Source organism: Coturnix japonica, chromosome 2, assembly GCF_001577835.2.
Source record: "Coturnix japonica isolate 7356 chromosome 2, Coturnix japonica 2.1, whole genome shotgun sequence".
Classification (NCBI taxonomy): domain Eukaryota; kingdom Metazoa; phylum Chordata; class Aves; order Galliformes; family Phasianidae; genus Coturnix; species Coturnix japonica.
This window is the reverse complement of record NC_029517.1, coordinates 8,581,665-8,609,038: the sequence shown is the minus strand read 5'-3', so window position 1 is coordinate 8,609,038 and position 27,374 is coordinate 8,581,665. Positions and strand designations below refer to the sequence as shown.

Here is a 27,374-nt window from a genome sequence, read left to right as displayed (position 1 = left end):
CTTTACCAGGCACTAAGAGTGTAAAAGACCAGAGGTAAAAGCTGCAACATATTCAGGTTGTTTAGACAAAGGGAAAATTTTATGTCTGCCAAATGAAGGATTGCAAACATTCACTTCTGAATGGAACAATGGAAAACAGGGGTGTAATTTATAGGAATATATTTTAGGAATTTTTGGAAAATATACAAATCTAGAATTCTTTCCACACAGAAATACAGACCATCTTTTTAGCATAATAAGCAAAACTTGATTCTTTCATTTTTTAGGATAAAATATATATTTTCAACTAAAATAATGCACAGATTTTATTTAAAATATGTACAAGTAATATACAAAATTATGCTATGAATCTTTTTAATACAATAAAAAAATCATAAATATTTTGCACCAAACTTTTCTGCTTCTAACACGACCTCAACAGGATCCGATTTAGTTGTTCAGATTCCTCAGGCTGAGGTAATGCCCATTTCTTCTTCACACAGTGAACGTCGATCTCTCCAGAGTTGTTGGCCAGCACAATGCCTAACAATCCATTTGGTTTTTCTGGTTCCCCAAGCAAAGCCATAGTTATAACACTGAAATCAAAAGAGGGGAAGAGGTTGGTATGGTTAATTGAGATAAAATGGTTTAGCAAGTTATTTATATTTATCTAAACTATTTCTGGTATCTCCTCTTTATCACAGTGTAAAATTCCTCCCTAGTTCAGGTCCCAGCATGTTCTCCAACCTTCCACCAGAAGCAATCACTTAATGTAAATCTAAAAGGAAATATTTCCCCTGTTCATGGATTCCATCATCAGTTTCCAATCATAACTTAAAATTATCTCCAGCTTGCAAAAATGAACTGGATACTTTCATTAGTAGAATTTTCTAAACCACAGAGTAAAACTGCTTTAAAAAAATACATTTATTCCTTCCCAAACTAGCAGCACTTCGTTCTCTATAGCTGGAAGGTTAGAAGGATATTCACCAAAATAGCTTAAGGAAGAGAGATCTTCCCAGGAGTGTTCCCAGCAGAAAAGAAAAAGAATCCTCAAGACTGTAATTCAGAAAGGCTAAATTGAATTGATTATGGATCAATCTACAGGATACCAAGGCATCCTTTGAGCGCAAACTCTCTATAGGAATAGCACTGTGAGACTGCCCTGGTTTTAGTCTTGGTGAATGTATGCTAGCCAAAAATATTGTTTGTAACAATAAGCACAATATGTATTTTTATAGTTAATAACTTAATATACGCACAAATCTAAAATATTCTCCATATGTGTATTTCTGAGGCTGATCCTGATTCAGAAAATTAACATTGTTCTCAAGCAGTCCACTGTTTTCAGTGGGGTAACATTATCCTCCACATATAAACAACTTTTCCACATTCTGAAAAACTGCTGTCCCAGTGATAAGGTTATTTCTGATTTTGATTTATACTAACATGACTTCTGTGTCAGACTGTATAAAATAATATGTAAATAAGCACAGACTAAAATTACACTAGATGTAGTTTCTCTTTCTAAATTTCAAGTAGTTTAAAAATACAATTAGAAAATCAAATCGTAATGAAGATTTAATGTTAAGCAAAGAGATCTCCACTCAAACTCTAAACGAAATGTAGATCATAAGAAATTTAATATTTTGATAAAAATAGAACAGTGTAATGTACTTACTTCTCTGATGGAATAGTTTGCTTTGCCACAGGAAACAAGTCATTTTCCAGAAGATCCCAGATGTAAATATTAGATGATGCATCGAGGACAAAAAACACGGCAGGTCTGGTTAAAGCCCATTGCAGGGCAATAACTGGCTGGCCATTTGTGCTGCCATTCCACTGCATGAGGGGATACTCTGATGTCATCTGGTGTAATCTAATGCTTCCATCTGAACAGCCAACCTATGCCATAGTAAAAAAGAAGAAAACAAGCAGGTTAAAAATCACATCAGTTCCAGGCACATAAATAAAATGAGCTATCTGAATTGGGTGGCACATATTCATCACATTTCACTGTATAGACTATCCAGATTTTAACTTTTAATGTGACCTTGAGTTCAAAAGCAGTAAGTCTGCAATGAGTATACCAGAGTAACCAAATCCACTGATCTTGGGATGAAGCTCCAGTTTCCCATTTAGAAAAGTTCTCAAACAACCAATTTCACTAATACTATGATCAGCACAATGTGACAGATGTCTGACCCAGGGTGAGGTCTGAGCCTTGAGAACAATTCAGAAGGCTACTTAGTGACACAGGTGAACTGTAAAAGCAGAAACAGATTTCAGTAAAACAGACTGTGCTTAACAGGATAATGATTATTAAACTGATTCATAATGAACAGCAAAATACAAAGGCAGGCAGAAATACTGATTCCATTTTGCTTTACGGTGGCCTTCATCACTTTAGGAAGACTCCAGGATTTTCAAATCACAATGACTTTTAAAGATGACCCTGCAAATTGTACTCGTAGTCAAAAGGATTCTTCAAATACAAACTCCAGATCAGTATCACTCTATATACATACACGTGTGAAAAAGGAAGAAACTTCCACAGATAAACATGAAAGCTCTGGACTGCTCATAGTGACACAAGATACGGACACTTTAGCCAAACATGTTCATTTTATACCTCAAGCAATCCCAATGAAGTCATGTAAATTATAGCATATTTAGCAATATGCATTATTTAAGAGAGGATCAAGTACAACTATATGCAGGGATAAGTAGATAGAAAGTAGATATGGAGCTAGAGTCAATTTACACTGAATAACTATCACAAGGGAGATGAGTAAAATGCTATGTGTCCATAGGAACTGCAGAGCCAGGTCTAAAGTCACCTGACCACATGCAGGATTCATATGCTGCCAGGCATACCGCAAGAGGAAGGGGTTGTTAGCAGGCCAGCTCCAAAATCATGAATTGGAAAGAATGGCAAGGAATGCCCACGGATGCTCCACAGACATTTCTTTCACAGGTATCTTATTTCCAGAATGATTATGTGACTGAAATGCATACAAATAAGAGTGAGCAACAGCTTACGCTTCATCACTGCATAAGACCTCCTACTAACGCTGAATTTCAGTAACACCAGAATAAGTTAGAAAGCCAAAGGCATCCATGAGACTGACATTTGTTTCTGTGAGCCCCAGATGCTCTATCCTGTACATAAGCAAATTTATAACTTTGGGACACGATATTTGTTTGATACCCTTCTTTGCAGTTGGAATTACCAGGTAAATCAATTAACACGTCCAGTTTAATTTGTCACACTGGAAAATTTCCCTTGATAGGTAATTAAAAATAAACTTGCATTAAATAAAAATGTTTTCATACCAAAAAGAGTGACTTTCCAAAAGGGAAGAAATCAATTGCACTGATGTTTATCGATCTCATCCCACTCTCCTGGGGTCTGAATAGCTTTGGAAGAACTTTTAAATCATGTCTTGTACCATGGCCTACCAGACCCTGCAAAAACATAACAAAGCAGAAATTAATTGCACTATTAGTCATATACAAGATAACATCAGTAATTCAAAAGTTTACATTTATATAATTACTTCACAGAACAGCTACCTTTAAAGGTACCTTTGTACCCTCAGTAAGTTTGTAGATGACACCAAATTGGGAGGTAGTGTCAATCTGTCTGAGGGTAGGCAGGCCCTTCAGAGGGATCTGGATAGGCTGGATCACTGAGCTGAGGTTAATGGGATGAGATTCAACAAGGCCAAGTACCAGGTTCTGCACTTTGGCCACAATAACCCTATGCAGCTCTATAGGCTTGGGGCTGAGTGGCTGTATGACTGTGAAGAGGAAAGGGACCTGGGGGTGTTGGTCAATGCTCAGCTGAACATGAGCCAACAGTGTGCCCAGGTGGCCAACAAGGCCAATGGCATCCTGGCCTGCATAAGAAATAGTGCGACCAGAAGGTGCAGAGAGGTAATTATCCCCCTGTACTCAGCTCTGGTGAGGCCGCATCTTGTGTACTGTGTTCAGTTTTGGGCTCCTCACTACAATAAAGACACTGAGACCCTGGAACACATATAGAGAAGGGCAACGAAAATGGTAAGGGGTCTGGAGCACAAGTCTTATGAGGAGCGGCTCAGAGAGCAGGGATTGTTTAGCCTGGAGGAGGCTCAGGGGAGATCTCACTGCACTCTACAACTTCCTGGAGGCTCAGGGGAGATCTCACTGCACTCTACAACTTCCTGAAGGGAGGTTGTGATGAGGAGGGGCTTGGCCTCTTCTCCCAAGCAACAAACAGAACCAAGGAAATGGTCGCAAGTTGTACCAGAAGAGGTTTAGATTGGACATAAGAAGGAACTTTTTCTCTCAGAGAGTGGTCAGGCACTGGAATAGCCTGTCCAGGGAGATGGTGGAGTCGCCATCCCTGGCAGTGTTCAAAAGGCATCTGGATGAGGAGCTCTGAGAAATGGTTTAGTGGTTTTCTGTAGCTATGGTAATGGGAGGACAGTTGGACTAGATGATCTCGTAGGTCTTTTCCAACCTGATTCTATGATAGGCTATTAATAGTTATGAGAAGTAAGCATATTTTGATAATATTCTCAAGTTACAAATTTTATATACAGACTCATGATAAAAATCCAAGTGAATGGGTCCACACTCAAAACCAAAACTGACAACGAAGTGAATTTTGGTATATTACTCACAACATTTGTTCCAACAATGAAATGATTTGGATCAGATGGCAGAAATTTAACCATCAGCATCTGGGGCATCCTCAGGAGCACATCCTTTGGGAAAAGACTGGGAAAAACAAAAAGGTAAAAGATGACAAGAGAATAGTGAAAGCTTTCTCCTAAAGCAATGCAAGTATATTACAGAAACATTCGACCCAAACGTGCATGGACAGCTCTAGGAATTCTATTCATAAGAAAAATGTAAAAAATAATGTAAATACTGTGAAATATCCCTTAGAGTAATTCAACAAAGTATAGGAAAAATTAGCTTTATGAGATGCATATGTAAAATCCAAAAGCCCCCAATTTCTTACCTTTTATTCAACTCCATGGTAGAGCTATGTACTAACTTCACTTTCCCTCCAGGAATTAAGCCTAAAATTATAGAAATGAATTATTTAAACTGATTCATGCATTTTGTATTAAGAAAGTGCATCAAAATAAAACCAAAACTACTGAATAAAAGTTTAATTCATAATAAAATTGTTTATTGTAGATGTACTTTCTAATATGTTAATATGTAAGAATTTTACATCCTTTACAACAATTTATTTCCAAATTAAAATCTAAAAAGTTCTAACCTTTGACTTGGATCCCTTGCAACTAATTACAGTAATGAGACAGTAAGAATTGTTACAAGAAAGTATCCCATGTTACTTGTTAGTAATGACCAAAATTCTTCAAACTCAAATTTTTTTGCAAACGAAAAGAAAATGAATGCCAGCAGAATTAATGTTGTGTTCAGCCCATCTCCATAGCTAACTTACCCAAAATAGCAAAGGTACGCCCTATTCAGAATTCTTTTTGTCAGCAATGTTGCTTTCTCCTGGATTATTTGCTGTCAGCACAGACCATTCCTCCTCCTCAGAAACTTCACAATCTTAAAAGCTTTATCTCTACTTTATCTAATATACAGTACTCACCTAAATCAGTTTGCGAACCAGCTAAATCCACTTTCTGTAATTCTACAACTACCTGAAAAGTCAACATTCAACATTAAAAAATAAATATTTACCAAACCTTAAAGTTCTTTTAATGGTTGTAATAATGTATGACATGCCTATCTAAACATTCTTTTGGAGTTAACTCTAATCTTACAATGATTACAGGCAGACTCTCTACTCCCTGTCAATACTTGTAATGCTAAAAATAGTTCCTCATGCCCATCAGAAATTTCCAAATGGAAGGCAGAAAATGGGAAATATCTTCCTATACTTACTTAGAATGGTAGCTACCACCATGTTGGTGTAACTGGGAACCAAAAAATCAGCAGGATAATCTTATCCATAGATTTCTACATTTTGCCTCTTCAACTTTTAAGTCATATAAATTACAAACATGACTTCTCCCATACATTCAGTACACTCTGAAACCACTGTGATTCAAACAAAATAAAGTACGTGTATGAATGAGGGCCAGGGTCCATCGTTCAACTGATAGAAATAACTGAACGTACTCCTGTGAAGTAGAACTACTGATTGCATGCTTTGTGATCTTCCTGTTAATAGTTTTGCCTAGAGTTAAGGAGTCTGGTCAAACGCTTTGAGGAGAATTCTAGCAGAATGGCGAGCACTGCTGTATTTTGCAGAGAGGAAATTCTCATCAGAAATGCAAAATTTGCATTGCTGTTTTTTTATTATTCTGATGCCATATTCTACCTTTTCATACACATATTACTCACCCACGTATTGAGGATTCCATTTTCATCCATTGAAGCTATCTGAAATGGAGGGCCTGACATTTCTATGGAAGAATATTAACAATTCATATTCATACAATCACCTTCATCCTAAATGATATTAATGGATTTGAAACATTTCCTGGATTAATGCATTCTCTAAAACTTCTGTATTCTTGCAATGGAATTAATAATGTCTCCTCTATCACACTGCCTGAGAATTTGGGGACATGAGGGTAAAAGTTTATTATGAAGGCTGGCCATTTAGGCAAAAGGTGCAGGAAAATGCACCAATTATAGTCACACATTTTAAGAGCTGTCAGAACAGAAAATAAATGTTAATGTTGTATGTAACTGATACTAAAAAGAACTTAGAAGGCAGAATGCAATTAAAGAAACCCCTAGAATTTGGCTGGGATGTATTTATTTTACTGGATACCTAAAGACTCAGATGTACTGATTCCTTGCAGAGCAGTTCACATACCTTCCTGATGAGAGAGGCTGGTGAGCCCATAATTCTGATCAGCATAGAGAGGAGTTGAGACAGGTTCCACTGCTACTATAGGAGAGGTATGGTTGACTGAATTTAAAATACCATCTGTAAATAAGAATAATTCAAAGTAAACGCTACACTGTTTTCAATAAAAACAACAAAACTGTAACAACTTTACAGCTTATAGTAGAAAGATGATTACAAATATATGCACAATAATGAACTGCACAGTGAGTCATTTTTAAAAAGACTTTAGAAGTTACTCTTAGAAAGTAAAAATACAACACTGCAAACAGTTCTCTAAATTAACAACACACTGCTAGGAGACATTAATGTTTCATCATTTGTTTTCACTTCTAATTTTCCAAATTGCTGCTGCAGCATTTATGTTGCTTTATCACACATTTAATTAAAATCTTCCATTTTGGAGCCACCACGAAGAGAATTATGTTACTTTTAACCTCCATAAGCAACAGAGGAAAACATAAATCACTGCTTACAAAAAAGGAAAGACAAAATTGAAGGAAAATGGCTTTTCCAAAGTATTATTTAATTGACAGTAGTTATCCTTAAATAAACAGTTCACCATATGTTCGACTACCAGCCCACTGTGCAATGCAAGTCCAAACATCTTCATCCCACTAAGAGAAATCAAAAGTCTATTAACAATCAATTCATGTCTACTTTAACATGGCTACTGCAATTAGATAAGTTAGTGAACAAACTAAGTTTGGTACTTTTGTTGTACTGTAGTTCTTGCTCACATGAAAAGGAAAAATAAATAGACAGACTAATTTTGCATCCATTAACAAAAAATTGTTGTGTGTAATTTTTTGACTCGAGGGTACAACACAGCACAAAGTAAAATGGCAACAAATTACAAATGAGACTGAGATGAATCAAAGGTCAAAATGCTGCAGTATATATTTCATCCCCAGTTTCTCAACATACAACTACATACATTGAATACTTCAGGAAAAGTAATAACTTGCTACTCTATTTAATTTTGCACTGAAAAACAATGGTAACAGGCAGGCATAAAGATCCATTAATTTCCATCAGATTCATAGACTGTGAGGATCTCATGAACTAATTCAAATGCAGAATTAATTAAGTAGGATTGGGTCTACAAATATTATTCATATGCCATAATAAACTTCTGTCGCTTCTGAATTTGTCACCTATAGATTATGAAGAAGTTTACAATAACCTGCATTATTTGTTCATACACTAAAGGATCAGAGGTGTAGAAAAATGGAAAAACACAATGACAAGAAAACACAAGAGCATGAAATATCACACACAAACACTTCTAGAAAGTAAACTGTCTTCTGGCTTTCCAGTATGTGGGTAACACTAAGCTACTTTTAATCAATGGAACAAATGGCTACAATGTTCTATCTAATACATTGAAGTTTCTGCTGGAGGAGCACAGCAAAGTATCGTGCCAACCCCTCAACAGACTAAACATAACCTCTGCAGTGGCTACACAAGACTACCGAGAAACAGTGCCAGCAGAATTGTAGTGGAATTGTTCCACTGCCCACAAAGTGATTTATCAGAGTACATTTATACTAACCAGTGGAAAATGTTGGAACCCTAAATGTCCAGTCAGTTCCACTGAATGTGACATGAGGGTGCATTCTTGTGTCTTCTCGAAGATCCCACACCAACAAAGAGCCATCTACTGTTCCAGCAAAAACTAACGTTGTTTTACTGGGACTAAAGCAGCAACATAAGACCTGTTAAGTAGGAAAAATATACATCATTGATATAAGGAAAAAGATCAATGATTTGACAAGCCTGAAATATGTTTCTCTTGGGCATGTAAACCCAAAACAGACAGATTACAGGTGTGTGCTGCAGAAGGACTATTCATCAGTAGAACACAAAACCTTTAGTAGGCCCTCACTTGTAAAGACAGTTGTGTAATCTGTGTCAGGCCCTGCCACAATGCTGAAGGAAGTAATTCAACTGTTTCACAGAGAGGAGGAAAGAGATGTCCTGACATCTGATCCAGCTGTTCTACTTGTGTTCACCTTTTTAAACCATTAAATGGAACCAACATTACAAAAGCAACAACAAAACAAAGATCATCACTAAATTCTAGTATTAAATAGAATATTGCTTGCTTGCTAGGTCCAAATGTGGTTTTTTTTTTTTTTTTTAAGAAGATGGCATATCTTGCAACCAGACAAAAAACAAAACAAAAATACCAGCAACACAGAATATACACAATAGTGTCATCTATTCAACCATACAGTGATATTAAAACATACCTCAGAGTCACATATTAAAACTTTCTGAGGACTGGAGGGCTGCCAGATGTTCCAAACACATATGATGCTCTTTCTGTCCAGTAAAGCAACACCTGCCTTATCAGGTAATCCATGAACAGAAAGCAGTGCCTGCCTCTGAACTTGAGAGACATATAGGCAGGATATTTTCCGGTCTAAAATGTTGGGATAAAACATTGAGAAAGAAAGAAACAACAACAAAAAAATCACTGCAGATGAAATACCTGGCTGCCATAACAACAGCTAAGTAAGCTACCACACAATTACGAAGAATATTTCTGTTAAGAGTGGATTGATTTTAATGATATTCAAGAAAAGAGGAGGGATCAGAGAAGAAATCCAAGAGAAGGAAATAGAAAGCAAAAAGGAATAGATTTAGGAAATTAATAGTACAATCATTCTGGGCATAAGCAAGCCAGTGAAAGAGAACTGATGTCAGTATATACACTGAAAATTAAGCTGAGCCTCAAACAGGAAACAGCACAGGCCAGGCTTCTGGTTCATCTCACAAGATCATGTTAGGATACATACATTTTTGGGGTTATAGTAGGTCTTCCTCATGCAATTCCAGATATTTCATTTTTCATTTCTTTTTTTATTTGAATTTTTACCAGTTTATGTGGGGAAGATACAGAGCACTTGAAATATATCAGGCTATATTTTCCCCATTCAATGACTTTGCTTTATTTATTACTTTGGCCCTACTTTCAGTCTGAAGAGCCTATGTGAAACGACACCCTGTGAGATGGTTCTTCAGTAACAGATGCAAGAAGATAGAACAAGGACACCATGACATGCTAATCAATGGCCATACTTTTGGCTCTGCAGCAGCTAGGATGTAACCCATGCGAAGCCATTCTGTACCAAGTTACAGCAAGATTGGAACAATTAAAGAAAAGTTAGCATTACATCATCTATATCCTGAGATATGCTGTTTGTACCTCAGTTAAGATAAACAGAATGGTATTTTGCAGAAGGAAGAGTTCAAACTGTATACTACGAATTGTAGAATAAAGTTCCCTTACCATGGAGGAATGGTTGGTTAGTATTTAACTGGAAACAGCTATCACTAATAGACAGACTGGTTTGTTGAGATCTTAGTTTCCATCCGGGTTGCGCTGCAGCTTGATCTTCCTCTAGCAAAACAGCAATCACCTTTCAAACATAATTACATTTATAGAAGTAAAAGGGTCATCTTATCTTTCAGTTTTCCTACTGTAGCTTTAAAAAAGCAGATTAATTTAATAAATCTTTGCTAATTCTCACATTAATTTTCTACTTTTGCAAATACACCTTAGCACAGATCTAATTCCATGCCTTTACAGAGAGATGAATCTCACTGATAGGAAGCATTATTTAGGTAAATTATTTAGATTAGACAGAATAAGTAGTGTGAGTGATCTGCCACATTGTATATTTATGCACACAACTCATAAAGGATATTAAGAATGTACCTGGCCTGCTGATCGAAGGAAATTTGCTAATCTTAGTGAATCGATTTTGGGTGCTTGAGCTCCATTTGCTGACATCTCCTGGCCATTAATGGGACCTAGGAAAATAAAAACAACCCAACAAAACAACAAAAAGAAATGTGAAGCTTGACTCAAAAGGAAATCAATTAAGAGAAACCATAAGAACAACATAAGTTTTAAACACAAGGAGAGACAGGAATCAGCTTCTTTTCAGCAGTAACTATAGTACTGAATAACATGTTCCATTGGGGAATCACATCCACTGCCAACAGTCCAGGAGGAAGAAACTATTTCTGCCACATATTCTCCACTCTCCATCAGGTAACTCATAGTGCCTACAGCAGGTTTCTATCAACACATTACAAGTTCTGATGTTATGAGGATTCAATACAGAAAGATTACTTGTGTATACATATAACTGACTAACATTAAAACATTATTCACCTCCAGATACAAGGGCACTTTCCCCTGGATGCTGTGTCCATTTCTCCAGTGTCTCAACCTCCTCAGTCTGAACGTCTCTGTCAAGATTGTCCTCATTACACTGAACATAGGCCTGAAGTATAAAGACCAAGTGGGATGGGTAACACAGCAAAGAATGACAACACAGAACATAACTGCATAGAAATATTCATTTTTAAATTGATGTGCTCCATCTCTTCAGTTCCTGAATTCAGATCTAAGCATATCAACACAAAAAGTGTAACCATACACACATTTAAACACATTTTGCCCAAGAGTATTTGACCTACTGAAAAAATACAGAACACTTCATATTATGTGTATAGAATACCTGGGGCAGGGAGCCAAAAACATACAGAAAGTCCTTTATAAAACAGGGAAGGAAGAAAGATCTCTTCTAATGCAGATAGGAAATGGCCTATTTGGCCTTAAAGCTTTAATATTATTGCTTTATGGCAATAAAAGTCTAGACATGAAAAGTAACAATTTATTATTGAGCTATCTTATTAGCTTTAATAACTTCATTTTGTAAGGGAAATTATTTTCCAAAACAGGAAAAGACATTTTCAGGATTAAAATATTACACCATTAGTTACTCACCTGCTTAGTGTTCATTTTACCATAGTTCCTAATATACATGTCATATTCATTTACGGGAGGCAAATCCAATAAAGAAAAACTAACTGAGAAGTCCAGATCAATCAGTGGGAGAAGCTCTGCAATCCGTTTTCTTACATTTCAAAAGAGAAACACAAAATTAGTTAAGACCAAGATATTTCTGCATCAGCTCCTATTTAAAAATCCATTGATCTGTGTGAAATCCTACTGCTTCACTTGTGTAGATATGTGGCCAATGAAAAATCAATCTTTGTCACAATGGATACAACAATCCATCTATTTTGATGTCATAAAATTGTTAAAACATTTACATTTCAGAAGTTTACTGCCTGAATTACACATTAATGCTACAATACAGATTGCTTTGCAATGGGAACATTTTGTTGTCTTTTCCCTTTTTCCACTTTCAGATTTCTTTAATATACTTAGTACAAATTCAACTCAAGCAGTTATGGGCCTCTACCATACATACTTAAGCCATGTTCCAGATGTATATTTTAGTTTTAATTTCTTCTCAGTAAGATAGTCTTTAAAACAGAAAAAGACTAGAGTAACATAGGATAGAATTGCTCTTCCAGTGTTTTCAGTTGTATTTTTTTTATGCATATGGAGCATTTTCACATTTCCCTTTTGCTGATGTATTTTAGCTATTGCATTTTCTTGTCCATATTATTTTTACTTCTGCTTCCTAATACATCACCTCTTCAGAACCACTGTGGGAACAGATTACTGAGACATATTTCAAACTCATGAAAATAGCTTCCTTATTAGAAATCTTAAATGACACATTCAGAAAATTCTTACATGATGTGAACTAGCCTCATCATTACACATACAAGTCCAAAGTACTGCAGCTCATATATGGGATGCTGTCAGTCTACTTATTGGTAGTAACGTATTATCACAGTATTAAATTTCAGAAACCTTTTCAGCTTCCGAGAAAATTCTAGTTATCTTCACAGGCTACATACATTTTAAGCATGTAAAGAAGGTTATATGCATAGCTATTTATATGGACTCCCAAGAGTGGTGCTATATATATTTGTATGGAAGGCATTTAAATCAGACACTGATGAGGAGATTCACTCTACTGGATTTCAGTTGTCTGAAGTTATTTATCTGAACTGCTTGCTCAAATTCCCTTCATAATCAGAAGAGAGTAACAAATAATTCAGGTGATTCTTCAGACAGAGGCCTACCTGAATTTCCTAATCTCTCCACTGTATATTGAGAATGTGCAGCCAATGAACTCACGTGAAATTTGGGCATATAAATTTAAGCAAAATGAGTTAGGTTAGACAATAAAATTTTCCTTCTGTGAAAATTAACCCCTGATGAGCAGAAAAAGCAACAGAATCCAGTATTAACATTAAAACTGCATGTTCTTAAGATTCACGTATCCAGTTGATTTAAAAGCAAATTAGAGAGATATACAGTGCCTCAGATAAATCCTGGTGCTACTGACAAGTTCCACAGGAAATAAGCATTGCTGTGGTTTTTTTAGCAGAGTTGTCTTAGAAGTCTCAAATCTAGATCATTTTAAAAAAAATCAGTAAAAACACATTTTTACACCACCTGATGTTATCCCAAAAGGGGAATACACTACTTTGGAAATAGCATTTACCACGTAGCATATTGAATATTTCAAGAAATAACAGAGCCCCGAGGCTTGCTCTCTTGTGTTTTAAGCCTGTAGTTAAATAAGAGACTGAAGAATTATATAGAGAAATGACAATGCTGTCAACTCATTGTGTAACAAAACACTACACACACTGATACAAAGGTAAATTTCCATTGTAAAATAACATACAGCAAAAGCCTACTTAAGAACTAATTGCTTTTAGGTTACAAAGTTATATTTGACTCTAAAGGTCACAAGTTTCTAAACTTCAGATATTTCAAGTATTATGAAAAAAAAGACACTTTACATGTTGACATTTGATTTAAAACTCACTTACTTCTGCTTACTAGCCATAATTTGGCTACTTTGTCTTCGATTTGCTGTTTCGAAATCCATGAATATTCCACAAAAGGAGTTTCTCTCAGGAGGGCATTGCGTTTCTGTAATATTAAAAAATGCTTTTAGTCTTGTAAGTCCCAATTCACATGACACTAAAACATGAAGCCTAAAGTATAAAAGTGACAGATTTCTTACCACAAACCTACTAAAAAGTTACTAGAAGTCATATAACACAACCTCTAGCACATTGCTGGTATAATAAGCTTTTTAACTTCAGTAATTGACCAGCCTTTTCCCCTAATTATGGCCCATTACTAGTCAATCAATACAAGTGAACACTGTAATTTTCACTTTAGAAGACTGATGCAGAAAGTGCCTCTTCCTTTCTTCTTTCATTAGCTGGTCCTCTCTTACCCTGTATACACTGAAACAATCTATTTCAAGTCACATTGAATTCACACAGAATCACAGAATGACCCGGGTTGGAAGGGACCTCAAGGATCATGTAGTTCCAACCCCCTGCCTAGCAGGGCCACCAAACATACACCTTTACTAGATCAGGTTGCCCATGGCCCCGTCCAACCTGGTCTTGAACACCTCCAAGGACGGGGCATCCACAACCTCCCTGGGCAGCCTGTTCCAGGGCCTANCTCCCTGGGCAGCCTGTTCCAGGGCCTAACCACTCTCCTAGTGAAGAAACACACACACACAATACACCAGGTGCCTGCTACACCTCTACAGAAGAATTTGTCTCTGCAGCAACCAGAAGACGCATTAACAGAAGCATAATTGATGCCAGTGGATGAATAACCTAAACACCGAATTCTGTTGGCTTTTTTTTAAAGCAACAAAACTACACATGTAAGCAGTATATGCTTTTTTCACTCCCTCCCTATCAGAGCAGTGACTACAACCTTGATTGAAAGAAAGCCAATTCATGTCACCAAAAGACCCAAACTGTTCTAACATATTTCAAAATCCAGACCTCCTCGTCCTTCTCTTACCCAAAATAAGCCATATTAAATGTTAGTCTGTACGTTTTTATACTTCACATTTTCAATGATTAGTAACGCCTCTGAATCACTCCTTAGCAATATGAGAACTTACAGCACTTACCCACAAAGCTAAGTGACTCATCTGAAAGACCAGATTTCTGCCTTTTGGTAGACTTCTGGAAGAAACGGCCTGTTTACTCATAAGCTGTATGGGTTACTCATGCATTTAACATAAAAAGACTGGTCCCTACTTACATACCCATGACTGGTTCCTGTTTTTCATTTTTGATTTTCTGTGGCAGTGAAGCACAGATTCTGTCATTTTCTGCATTAATCGCTCTTTGAATTTCTTCAATTTCTGATGTTTTGGAAAAATGAATCTCTCTTTGTTTGTCTCTTGTATCTCCTTCTTCACTTTTGTCTTCATCGTAATCATCAAAATCATCTTCATAATCCTTTAGAAGTAACAGTGCTTTCAGTAACTAATAAACATGGATTACAGATGTATTTTCAAGATTGTCTTAACAAATCAGGAAATGCATTCCTAATAAAAACAAAACTCCCATTCATACGGCTACAAATCCTCTGACTGAATGGAACTTAAACATAACTACTGCTTGCTTATCTCCACTAAATGCAAAGGGCTAATATAGTGGATACTTCAATGCCAGAAATCAGACCTAACCTCAATGGAAAAAAAATCCTACTTTAGCTGAACAAAGATCACAGAATCACAGAATTATCAAGGTTGGAAAAGACCTAGAAGATCATCTAGTCCAACCATTACCAATACTTCCAGGCTAAATCATATTCCTCAATACCACATCCAAACGTTTCTTGAACACTCCCATGGTCGGTGACTCCATCACCTCCCTGGGCAGTGCATTCCAATGCCTGACTACCCTTTCCAAGAAGTAATACTTCCTAATGTTCAGCCTGAATCTCCCCTGGCTCAGCTTAAAACCATTCCCTCTAGTTCTATCACTGATTACACGAGAGAAGAGGCCAACCCCCAGCTCACTACAACCTCCCTGCAGGAAGTTATAGAGAGCTATATGGTCTCCCCTGAGCCTCCTCTTCTCCAGGCTGAATGATGACAATGTACTTTGTTCAGCTAGCAATGAAAGCCCATTTGGTTCAGTATCTTTATCTTAACTTTAAACTATATGAAAGAGATATAAAAATAGGAGAGTCCAATGAAACAAATAAGTGAAAGGACTGCTATATGTCAATACTTTTTCCAAGGCATTTTTGCAATAGAAAATAATGAGGCCATTTTTTCTTCATTAAATTGTTAATTTGCTGCTATAATTTAAGAAGTACAGAATTTTTCACAGAAACCCATTTAAATAATTGAAAGCCAGCCAGACATAAAAGGCATCTTATGAAGACTTCAACAAAAGAGAAAGTTGGCTCCCAATCACCAGTGGTATCCGAGTAAATATGAAGTAGAGAGTTTCAACATAACATTTTAGTTACTTACTTTGATAGCCAAGTTAAGGCCACCAAAAAGTAAAAGTAAAAACCATTCAACATCTTTTAGTTTTCATTTCTGTTAATAAAGTTAACCAATATTTTGACACTAAAGAATTACTTCAAAAGGACAATTTTATGTTTTTACTTACTTCAAAATCATCTTCATAATCTGCTGAAAAGTTACCCAGTTCTGGGTCTGAATTATAGATGTGTGTATCTTTAACTTCCTAAACAAAAACAGCAAGTGAAATTGTTACATACTACTACCAAAATCATATTTTTAATGACAAAATAAAACAAATTGTTTTTTAAGGGGATTACATAAAAATATCTCTATACCGAAATTGTGCTTCAGAACCCTATTTGTTGATAAAATAATGCAGATGTAGGAATCAGGAAATGAGGTACATGCAATGAGAAAATAAGTCTTACATTCAAAAAACTTTGTTAACATTCAATTCCCTACTATACTTACATGCAATAAGATTTACAGAATCCCTGAAATAACTTCAGAGAAGCTGCCTTTAACGTAGTGAACTCGTTTAAAATCATTAACATGGTAATAACCCCAATATAATAAAAAACAAACCAAAAGCTTAACCAACACACATCAACCCATCCAATCCTTAGTCACACATTTGATCCTTTCATGACTGTTCAAGAGCTTCCTGTCTCAGGTAACAGTCTTCAGTCTAGGAATCCCCTACAAACCCTCTGCAACAGGACCAGGGATTGGAAACTGATGAAATCCATCTCAGCAGTTTGTCTAGCTCAATGCCTACAACCCCATTTCTATCAACTGCAACTACAGCATGGATTGCTAGCTACCTATTTTACAAAGAATGTAGTACTTTCTTCTCAAAAGTATTACAGACATTATAAAGCTTAGACAGCTTATACAGATGCCTTGTTTTTCAGTCATCAAACTGGTACAACTAGAACCAGAGTACTTGTATTTCTGGCTGCCACTTTCAGTTATTTTCCAGACTAATCTTGGGATCAAGAACAGATTATGTTACTTAGGCTGTCCATTTGGAACAACGTGGACAAAACTGGGCCAAATTTCCCCACGGAATTTGGCTTAATTACCCCATCTTATTTTGCCTTCTATTGCCAGTGAAGACAGAGAAATTAATGCAGAAGACCAAACCTAGAACAATTAAACTACTTATTTTTCCCCACAAATTACAGAGGTAATTCAGGGAAGTTTATGTCCTCACCACAAACTCATACCTAAAGGTAAGCTAAATCTGGGCCTTAATGATTAGTGCAATGCCAGCTGCAACCTGGAACCTCAGCTGTTGGAAACAATGGAAGAGAATAGTTTGAATGTATTAGTTAATCCAGCATGACTCTCTACCACAGTGAAAAGAACTGTGCATATTAAAAAAAATGTTGGAAAGCTTCTTTCAGGAACACATAAGTATGTCCTGGACAGTATTATGCAAGGCACTGATGACAATTTGCATTCAATACTGAGTTCAGCTTTGGCCATCCATACTAAAGAAAAGTGAATGCAAATTGAAACAAAGCAGCAGATGCTCAGATGGTGGGAGGAATGAAGAGTTTGGATTCTAAGGGTCACAAAAGGAAGGTCAGAGAAAGAACAGAGATGCTTCCTATAAACTCATTAGAAGAAAACCTAAAAAAGTATTTAAGATAAACTTAAGTCCTAAAGCAAGAATAACAGTAATGTATAGGAAGTTAGAATAAGAGAATAACAGATAACAGGGGTCTTAGAACAGTCTTGAAACAGATGTATTTGTAACATGAAAACAGGTTTTAATAGAAGTTAAAACGTCTTTGAAAGATACATTAGAGAAATGTATGAAAAAGAAATGCCTGCCCAAAACAGGAGAATACAAAAAAGCGTCTTCAACCAGTACTACCACATTTTCTCACATCAGAACCCCAATCATACAAAACAAAACAAACCAACAAAACAAACACCAAAAAAGAATTTGGGTTTTGGAGGATGGTTACAAATAGTTCAAAATATTATAAAGTATTTTAAAGCCTTTTATGATAAGATTATGCTGTATCTGTGCAGATGGTTTCAAGTAATCCCAAGTTTATGGAGCTTGCATACTATATTTGCTGAAAACCCAGGTCTGTCTGCACCTTTCAATTTAAAACAAATAAATGAAAGAATGAACACCCTGCATGTTTACAAAAATACTTTGTTTCTTTCTTGTGGCAAGTGTTATAAGTAACATAAAAGTACATTGCTAGCTGCATTTCATTTGGCTTACACTGCATTTTCTTTGCCTGTGTCAGCTGTTTAGAGTAACTATAGATAAATGTAGTTTATTTTACCTTACGTATGCCTGAAGTCTTCCCACCTACTGAGAATTGCTTTTTCAAGTGTAGAAGATACTGATAAAAGATTAATATATGGCTGCCTTTAATGCTTGGCAAATTTATACAGAATAAAGCCACTTTCTGATGCTACATCTGAAAAGAGATTGTGATAGATATCTGAAGATCAAGGAATATACATAAAGATCAGCTCGGAATGGTAAAATTACACTGTATTGAAATACACATTGTAGTTGTTATTAATCCAAGAGAAAACACAATATTCTATGATCAAAATTAAGTATTTTTACCTCTTGACTTGCGTCTCTTTTCTCTTTTTCACTGATTTTTCCTTTATCTTTTCCAGTCCTGTTGAAAAACCGAACACGAATTTTAACAGTTAGCTCAGAAGAAAGCACTGTTGAGTTTTGAGGTTTTTTCTAAGAAAAAAAATCACTGTTTCTTCCTGCAAATAAAAAAAAAACAACCCTGAGACTTTCCAATATAAACAGGAATATTTCTACAAACACTTTTATAGATGTCTTTTTTGATATAAAGTAAAAGTGAAACCACAAAGAGATTAGTCAGCCAAGAATTGCAAAAAAATCTCATCCAGATGTAATGACAGTAATACCATCAATGCAAAATATCTAAAAGATGGGAAAAAATTGAAACCCATACATATTCATTTTATTAATACCGACGGTCAACCAGGCTTCAAGATAATATTGGTGTAATGTGTGCTAATCTATGTAAATCATAGTCTGACATTCAAATCTGGTGTTTCATTCTGAGGGTTTCTTTATGAGGACAATACAATAAGGGAGAAAATCAAGAACCACTTCTGCTCCTTAACAATTTCTGTGATTAGTTCAGAAACTGAGTATCAGACTTCAAGATTGTTCTGAGTTCTTCTTAAGAAAGAAGAAATTATTCATATATACTGGTGGTTGGACTGACAAAGATGAAGAAGCAACAGTAAAAATAGGGTAGTGTTTTCTTAAACCTTACATTTGTCCACACGACTACATAGTGAATTTCAGGTGGTAAAACAACAGCATGTTTGTCTACTGAGCTAAGTGCCTACAGTAATATATCTGTAGTCTGCAAGGACAGCAAAATTTCTCCCACTACGATGGTGCAGAAAAGAAGAACCAAACAACATAAATATACGCATTTTTAATTAAATTAAACTGGAGACAAAACACTAGATACTATGAGATCAAGAATTCATGCTTAATGTTTTAGTGGTGACTGCATCTGAGTAGAAGCCATATAATATACCTTCATTTTGAGTCTCTGAATTTACCTTACAAGCTCATGGCTCATTTCTTCTCCTTGATTTTCCTCCTCTGTTCTGCGTTCACTCTTCTGTAAAAGAAATCACAATATTTAAGTGTCAGAAATATGTACAAATACCTATATTAGTAGTAGTGATATTTAACAGTAAAACAGGTTTACGATAAATTAATTGCAACAACACATTTGTCATTGCTTGTAAGAAGGTTACTAACTATTTTCAGAATATTCTCCCCTTTACAGCTACGTTGAAGAAAGAAACCAAAATATATGTTACATACATAAAATGAATTTATCCTGAATATATTAAATACTTTGGAGAGTAAAGGAAAAGGGACCTTGAGCCTTCTCCTTTGCTTAACACAACCCCTATAGAATTTACTCTGGCCAAGTAAAAACTTTAATCTAAAGGATGCCTTAAAGTTACTACAATAGTTAACAATGGTTTCCCAATATTTAACTTGACTCTTCAGTCAATATTATATATATATATATATATTTATATAAGTCTATATTAGGAAGGTATGTAAAGTCTGGAAATGTACTCAATAGGTTGTTCAAGACAATGTTCCTTTTTATTTATCTATCCACATGCATCAGAAAAAGGAATGTAACTCTGAAACAGAATCATCAGCATAGCTGAGTATATTCATTAACAGCTACTTGAATAAGTGACTACATTTTAACGCATCTCCAGCCTGCTCTTGACTTTTGAAGGTCACAGTAATCAAGAATTTTATAAAAGAATAAGTTTCTGACATATACATAAGTTTCCAGTTCAAATTTCATGGGTAGAATTCAGCTCTGGGTTCAAACACTTGAATGCAGACAGTATTTTAATCTACCATCTTAGCCTCAAACTTCAGAAAATGCTGGCATGCAATCCTACTGTTTTGATTGTTGACCTTAGCAGTAATTATATTTTTTTATATTTTTAATTAACTATAAGTTATAAGGTAACGCTTTTAAGTGTAAAAACAAAAACGCTAACCCTAAGATCAAGCTGCTTTCTTTCCATTTCTCCACTTTTTACTCTCTTCCTGTCTTCTGCCAGTTGTCCTCTGTCTCCATGGGAATATTCTTCTGTAGACCTCTCTGACTTATGTCTTTCTTCCTCTTCCTTTGCGTAAGATTTATGACTTCTCTCTTTAGAAAGTCTGTCTTTTTCTTGCCTAATGGCATGTTCTTTTTTTTCCCTGTATCTCCTTCTTTCTTCTTTATCCAATTCTTTTTCTTTTTGTAACTTGTGTCCATGTTCACCTCTTCCAACTTCGTCTGCTAAAAACGTGCCAATGCTGGTTTTCATATGATTATCCTACAAAATAGGAAAAATAACACTGATGAGCTAGAAAGCTCTACAGAATTGTTCTATCTTATGAATACATTGTTTAAATGGATAAAAACATACAGATTTGCTAATCCCTGGAGGCATCCAAGGCCAGGCTGGATGTGGCTCTGGGCAGCCTGGTCTGGTGGTTGGCAGCCCTGCATATGGTGGGGGGGTTGAAACCAGATGATCATTATGGTCCTTTTCAATCCAGGCCATTCTATGATTCTATAATTATCTCTATTTTTGCCATTATAGGTCTTCTGACAATTTTTTTTTTCATAAGCAATGATGTAGAAGCAAGTTTTGAATTACCAAAACACTCCAGATTCTGATATTTCTTCAGAGGCGTTGCATAGTTTACTGTAGTCTATTGACTATATTCTTCACATACAAATTTAATTATTTAATTACTAGATCATCTATCATAAAATAAGCTGTATACCTACCAATATCTATACAACCAAGCATAACAGATGAGAAAACACTTGTGAAAACCTTGCTTTATATGCAGCTCTTGAATTTCTTGGGAAGTGTGGTCTGATCCAGTTTCTTTCTTATTTTCCAATCTTATCTTACTCCATCACAAAACACTGCATTCCTTTCCCTTACCTTCTTCCCTGTATGTCTTCTTTCTCGCTCTTCACCTCTTGTTTTCTCCTCTTCTAGAAAACATGTAAAAATGTGCACAAACTTTGTACATAATTAACTGTAGAAAATTGCATGTAGAGAACATTATTTCATTGACCCTGACTTTCTAAAACATATTATTTTCCAAAATAAGATTCAGTTGAAATTCTTTCTACAGAGCTTCCTACTTTCCTGATGAATCCCTCTGTTCTTAATAGCCTTTTGTAACAGTAAGAGTAACTACACATGCTACTAAGTACTATTTTGGATTCAAATGCATCAGGCAGTAGAGAATATATGTGCAGGAATGTGCTTACCATTCTAATCAACTGATAACAAAAACAGTGAAATTCATTATCTTTTCAAAGAAAGGGAAACTGGTATCAAAATTAAAAAATAAAATAAAATATATGCCATAGGATCCTGTAAAGATACATAACTGAAATATTTCAAAGTAAAAGAGCAACACAGAGCAACTTACCCAAACGCTGCCTGCTTTTTTCTCTTCTTCTGTGATGTTCTTTATCTCTTCCTTCATATGATTTCAGGTTATTTTGCAAATCTGTTGGCTTTATCTCATGTCTTTTATGTGTTTTATCACGTTCTCTATTGCTCTCCCTGTCTCTGTCTTTAGGTACACTGTATCTTTCCTTCTCTAAACTTGACTGCTTAAGCTTATCCTGATATCTCTCTCTGTCTTGATCTCTGTGGTGCTCTTTTCCTTTCTCTCTTGTTTTATCCCTATCTCTTTCAACAGACCTCAGTCTCTCTCTCATCCTTTCCTTGCTCTTCCCTCTGTCTTTGCGTTCATCTTTATGAGTGCCTATTTCATGAACAGCCTTCTCTTTGTGCAGTTTCTTTTCTCTGTGCTTTCTGTCTTCATTTTGACTCTCTGGCTGTGATGCCTGATGTACCAAAAAAAAAAAAAAAAACAAAAAACAAAACTGTTAGAAAGAACATAAAGAACATAAGTGAGATTTATAAGATGCACTTCACAATATGCGTGAAAAGATTTTGGTAAGAAAAATACAGTAGAACTGTAAGTTATTCTGTTTAGAGTTGGGCCACAAAATTATCAGAGTGTCTTAAACCATTTAGCTCATGTAGAGAAACTGTGCCATCTTGTAAAATGTATAACAAAAATAAAGAGCAATGATGGATAACTGGGCATCCTGTAACTGCCATTAGAACAGAAGACTCAGTTCAAGTAAATCCTAAAGCAGAACACAACATAAAAAGTTGTGAAAGAAAATTTTTGGCTTAGATCCCACGAGGATGCTACTATCCCTGTATCTTTTCAACATTATAAGAAGTTATATTTGAACGCTCCTGAAGCATGTACCAAACACCCACTGGTTTAGATGCATCCAAGATTATGACTATTTATTTAATGCAGAACAAACAGAACTTTCTTTGATTACAGTCAGTGAGTAAAGTGAATTAAACTTTATCCATCTGTTTCACAGTAATAAAAGCCCAATCACTCTATTTCGGGTGGGACCAAAACATTCCAAGCCATATTTGTTAGCTTTACCTTTCATGGAAGTACAAAGCATTTACTACAGCACCGGCACTGAACTAATGGAAAGCTTTGGAATGCAATTGACAGAAAGTTAGGTAATGAACAAGGAGAGTATCTACTGATTATCAAAGAACTAATGAGAATCTGCACAAGACAGAAAAGAAAGATGAGCACTGGAAAACAGCCTGTAAAAAAATACGTGATGAATGTGAATAGTGTTACTGATCACAGCAAGAATGACTGTTTGGCCAACGAATAAAGTGATTAACCAGCTTAAGAGCACATGACTAATATAATGTAGATGTAGGAAACTGATTAAGTATGTATAAAGAAAAACCGTAACTCGGATTTGGGTAGTTGGCAAATCAGATCCCACTGTGTAATGTGATTCCCACACCAGTGCTATTATTCCCATTTACTTAATTATGAAATCTGAGTGGTAATATTACATGACTTGCATAGCTAGAAGTGGTTGAATGCGCCAGACACTGGACATAGCTGGACTATCCAGGTTCCAGAATAGCCCATTGTAGAAAGAAAGATAATAGTTATGCATTAATGATCTGTACTGCTTGTATTCAACAATGCAGTTTTAAAGCACAGCAGAAAAACCTCGTGGAGCTAAAGATCCCAGAACACAGAGTTCCAAGTAGAACAAGCAGTCATACCTCTCTGTTTAGAGTGTCAATAGATGCCACCTGTACAAGGAAACTTAATATAAAAATTAATAGAAATGAAATTACCCTAAGATGTTTCCTAAGTTCTTCTGATTTCCAAGTATCTTCTTTGGTTCTTCTCTAGAACAGAAAAGATAACAAGACAGTAATCAATTTCAGTGAGAAGTTAATCACTTAAAAATAATAACTTTTCAAAGGCAAGGATCAAGATATAGACGTCAAGTAATGCTATATTTTGTTATATAAACACTAATTTGATTTAGTCTTAATGTACATGTGTTAAGGTACTTTCTTTTCAGGTACTTGCAGTATATCTTATTTGACTAGACTTGGAGAAGGCTTGAATCACATACTTCTACTGGATAACCAGGTGCTTCTATAAAGCCTCATTGACAGTGCTTATGATGACAGACCTTTAGGGTCCTTTAAGGAAGCTCAAAATTCTTTGTTCTTTCAATGATAGCCATTCAATAGTATTACAGACCAAGTGAGTAAACACAGTTGGGCCGCACATCTTTGGGAAGTAATCAGTGTATTAATGTTAACCTCCTGCTTCTACCTTCAAAGTCCAGGTCAGAGACTTAATTTTTAATATCTCTGAGGTTGGAGATCGCATGGGGAACCCAGTTCCAGGGTTTGAGCGCTCCCATGTGAAAATGTTTGCTTTACACCATGTCATAATTTCCCTCAATGATATTTATGGTTGTTGTCTTCTCTCACTGATCACTTCAGTGAAGACTTTGGCTCTATTTTTTCCACCTAACCTCTTTAGATACTTGAGAACAGTAGCACATCTTTTTTTTCCCTCTGCTTTCAGTGGCTCCCTTAGCTGCTTTACCACTCACACGACACGTTCCACACCACAGCCAGCTCACCACTTCCCTCTCATTTCCAACACCATTTGCCTACTTGAGAGCTCTCCTAGAATTAAAGCCATCTCTCCAGTGAACCAACACTGGAGCCAGCAGAACCGGGAGCCATAGGAGCGGTTCAGGGAGCCTCGGAGCGGGGGCACCTCAGACACTCGGGGCTGGGCCAGGCCGAGCAGAACCAGCCGGGCCTTGTGACGGCTCTCCCGACTCCCGCAGCTCGACCCCTCACCTTATCGCCCTCCATAGCGGGGCAGCACGTCCCCCCTTACACCACGGGCCGCCTCCGGGAGGGCATCAAGGCGCGGCGGCCGCGTCCGGGCCTGCCTAGCAACGGGCGGCGAGCTGCGGCTGCGGGCCCGGCTCGTAGCGCCGCGCAGGGTTGTGGGAGCGGGGATGGCGGAGCTTAGAAGGGTGGGAGGCGTTACTGCCTGCCCCGGGTTTCCTCATGCGGTCAGAGGGGCCAGCATTATGCTGCTCCACGCTGTTCTGTTGGCTGATAACCGTGAAACCATTCCTGAGCGCAGATCATTCTCTTTTAGTGAAGTTATCCGCGGTTACTGAAGAGAAACGCTGAGGTTGATACGCTACACGTCACGTATAAAATAGACCTATAAAAACGCGGATAACATTCCCCCAAGCACCAGAGCTCTCTGTCCCACGCAGTCAGGGAGCTGCGGGCCTGCGGGCAGGGAGCTGTTCTCACAGCGTGTTTATAACGTTGTAACCTGCTGTTCCGCCTCAGAGCTCTGCTGGAAGATCCTGCGGGCACTAACCGGGTATTTTTAATTTCTATGCATTAAAAAACAACAATAAAATAAATCCCCACGGGATTTAGTTGTAGAGGAATTGCAGCGCTGACTTCAGTTATGAAATGTAACCCTTGGACTTAAATAGTCTCTTGACAAACATGTACAGGTCATTGGGTTAGAAGGGACTTCAAAGACCATCCTGTTCCAACCCACTATAGTGGGCAGGGTTGCCAACCACTACATCAGGCTGCACAGGACCCCATCCAACCTGGCCTTGAATGCCTCCAGTGATGGGGCATCCACAGCTCCTCTGGGCAGCCGTGCCAGCACCTCACTGCCCTCACAGTGAAATAATTCCCTGACAGCTAATCTAAATCTCCCCCCTTAAAACTTAAGACCTACGCTAAATATGAGTATCTATGGATGCTAAACTATTTATAAACACTCATATGAATAATTTAGCAGTCTTTGGCCAAGCAATGATCCATAAGCATTTTATATCTTTCCTGAACAAGTAGGAATGTTCTTGCAAGCCAACTTGAATTAACTCAAAAAGCTTTTCAGCCAAGGTGGTGATGGTGTTATAAGTGCATGGAAGTAGGCATTTGCTTAGTAAAGGATATTCCACAGAGGTGATGTCCTCCATATAGAGCCTGAAGGACAAAAACTACCTTCAAGTAGCTGACACCAGGTCGCACAGATAGGCATCCAGGAGGGTCCTGAATATCTCCAGAGGAGGAGACTCCACAACCCTCTGGGCAGCCTGTTCCAGTGCTCCATCACCCTCACCATAAAGAAGTTCTTGTGCATATCCGTGTGGAACTTCCTATGCTCCAGTTTCCAGCCATTTCTCCTTGTCCTGTCTCCACACACTGCTGAAAAGAGTCTGGCCTCGCCACTTTGCCCCCCCCCCCACCTCAGATATTTATAGACCTGGATCAGGTCCCCTCTCAGCCTTCTTTTCTCAAGGCTAAACAGACCCAGTTCACTCAGCCTTTCTTCATGGGAGAGATGCTCCAGGCCCTTCATCATCTTTGTGGCTCTCTGTTGAACTCTTTCCGAGAGATCCCTGGTTTTTTTGTACTGGGGAGCCCAGAACTGGACACAACATTCCAGATGAGGCCTCACCAGGGCAGAGTAGAGGGGGAGGATCACCTCCTTCGACCTGCTGGACACGCTCTTTTTAATACACCCCAGTGTGCCATTGGCTTTTTTGTTTATCAAGAACACGGTATCAAACGCTCTAATAGAATAAGTGATTTTAAATTATCCTCCAGCAGCAGAGTTTGTATCTTAATGAGATTCTATTGCTCCTATTATAATCATAGTATACTAATTTCATACCACCCATTTTCTTCATCCCAATGCTGTGTGGAGCCAGATCAGTTATCTACAGAAGCTTTGAGAAGTCAGCAGTAACCTCTTTATCATCAGAGCTTTCCATTGATGCTACAGATAAACGCGTTCGGATTAATCTTAGAAGATCCTGCTTTTGTTTGCCTACTTGATTGGCACTGTACGCCTTTACTTCTGAATCATCAGAGTTCTGTATTGACTAATTCATTAGGCTGCCCAAGATCAATGCTGTCATGCCTACAATTATGTTTGTCATAGCAAATGCTACTACAAGATTCAGCTTTTTCAGATGTGTGTTACTGACTGTACAGGGTGCCCCTCGATGAGTTCTATATCCAGCTCATTTGCACAATACTCACTGAGACATAAAGGATGGGAGAACGAGATGCAACATATGGTACAGAGTCGGTTGGCAAAATGTCATGCTAATTCAATCACTTTTTTTCCTTTTGGTTTGTGGAACAGGTATATTCTGTTTCTGATATTGTGAAACTAGACAGAGAAGTTGAATGGA

The 27,374-nt window shown here is 37.0% G+C and overlaps 1 protein-coding gene across 2 annotated transcripts; it reads right to left on the bottom strand.

The window, feature by feature from the left end:
- Positions 1 to 60: 60 nt before the first annotated feature.
- WDR60 (WD repeat domain 60) lies at positions 61 to 25,462 on the bottom strand. 2 transcript variants are annotated; one of them, XM_015853056.2, is made up of 24 exons: positions 24,985 to 25,462; positions 23,950 to 24,003; positions 22,166 to 22,589; positions 21,667 to 21,716; positions 20,719 to 21,042; positions 19,738 to 19,799; positions 18,740 to 18,797; positions 16,280 to 16,357; positions 14,914 to 15,109; positions 13,658 to 13,760; positions 11,682 to 11,811; positions 11,064 to 11,175; positions 10,602 to 10,696; positions 10,173 to 10,302; positions 9,130 to 9,302; positions 8,430 to 8,592; positions 6,842 to 6,955; positions 6,361 to 6,422; positions 5,603 to 5,654; positions 4,994 to 5,054; positions 4,650 to 4,746; positions 3,316 to 3,447; positions 1,661 to 1,884; positions 61 to 575 (listed from the first exon to the last, which is right to left on the bottom strand). In XM_015853056.2, the coding sequence occupies exons 1-24, from the start codon at positions 24,997 to 24,999 to the stop codon at positions 404 to 406; spliced, it is 3,081 nt and encodes a 1,026-aa protein (XP_015708542.1). In that variant the 5' UTR covers positions 25,000 to 25,462; the 3' UTR covers positions 61 to 403. The 2 variants fall into 2 exon arrangements, with proteins under 2 accessions (XP_015708542.1, XP_015708541.1); XM_015853055.2 differs by having other exon boundaries at positions 21,667 to 21,719; positions 24,985 to 25,448.
- Between the last annotated feature and the right edge of the window lie 1,912 nt (positions 25,463 to 27,374).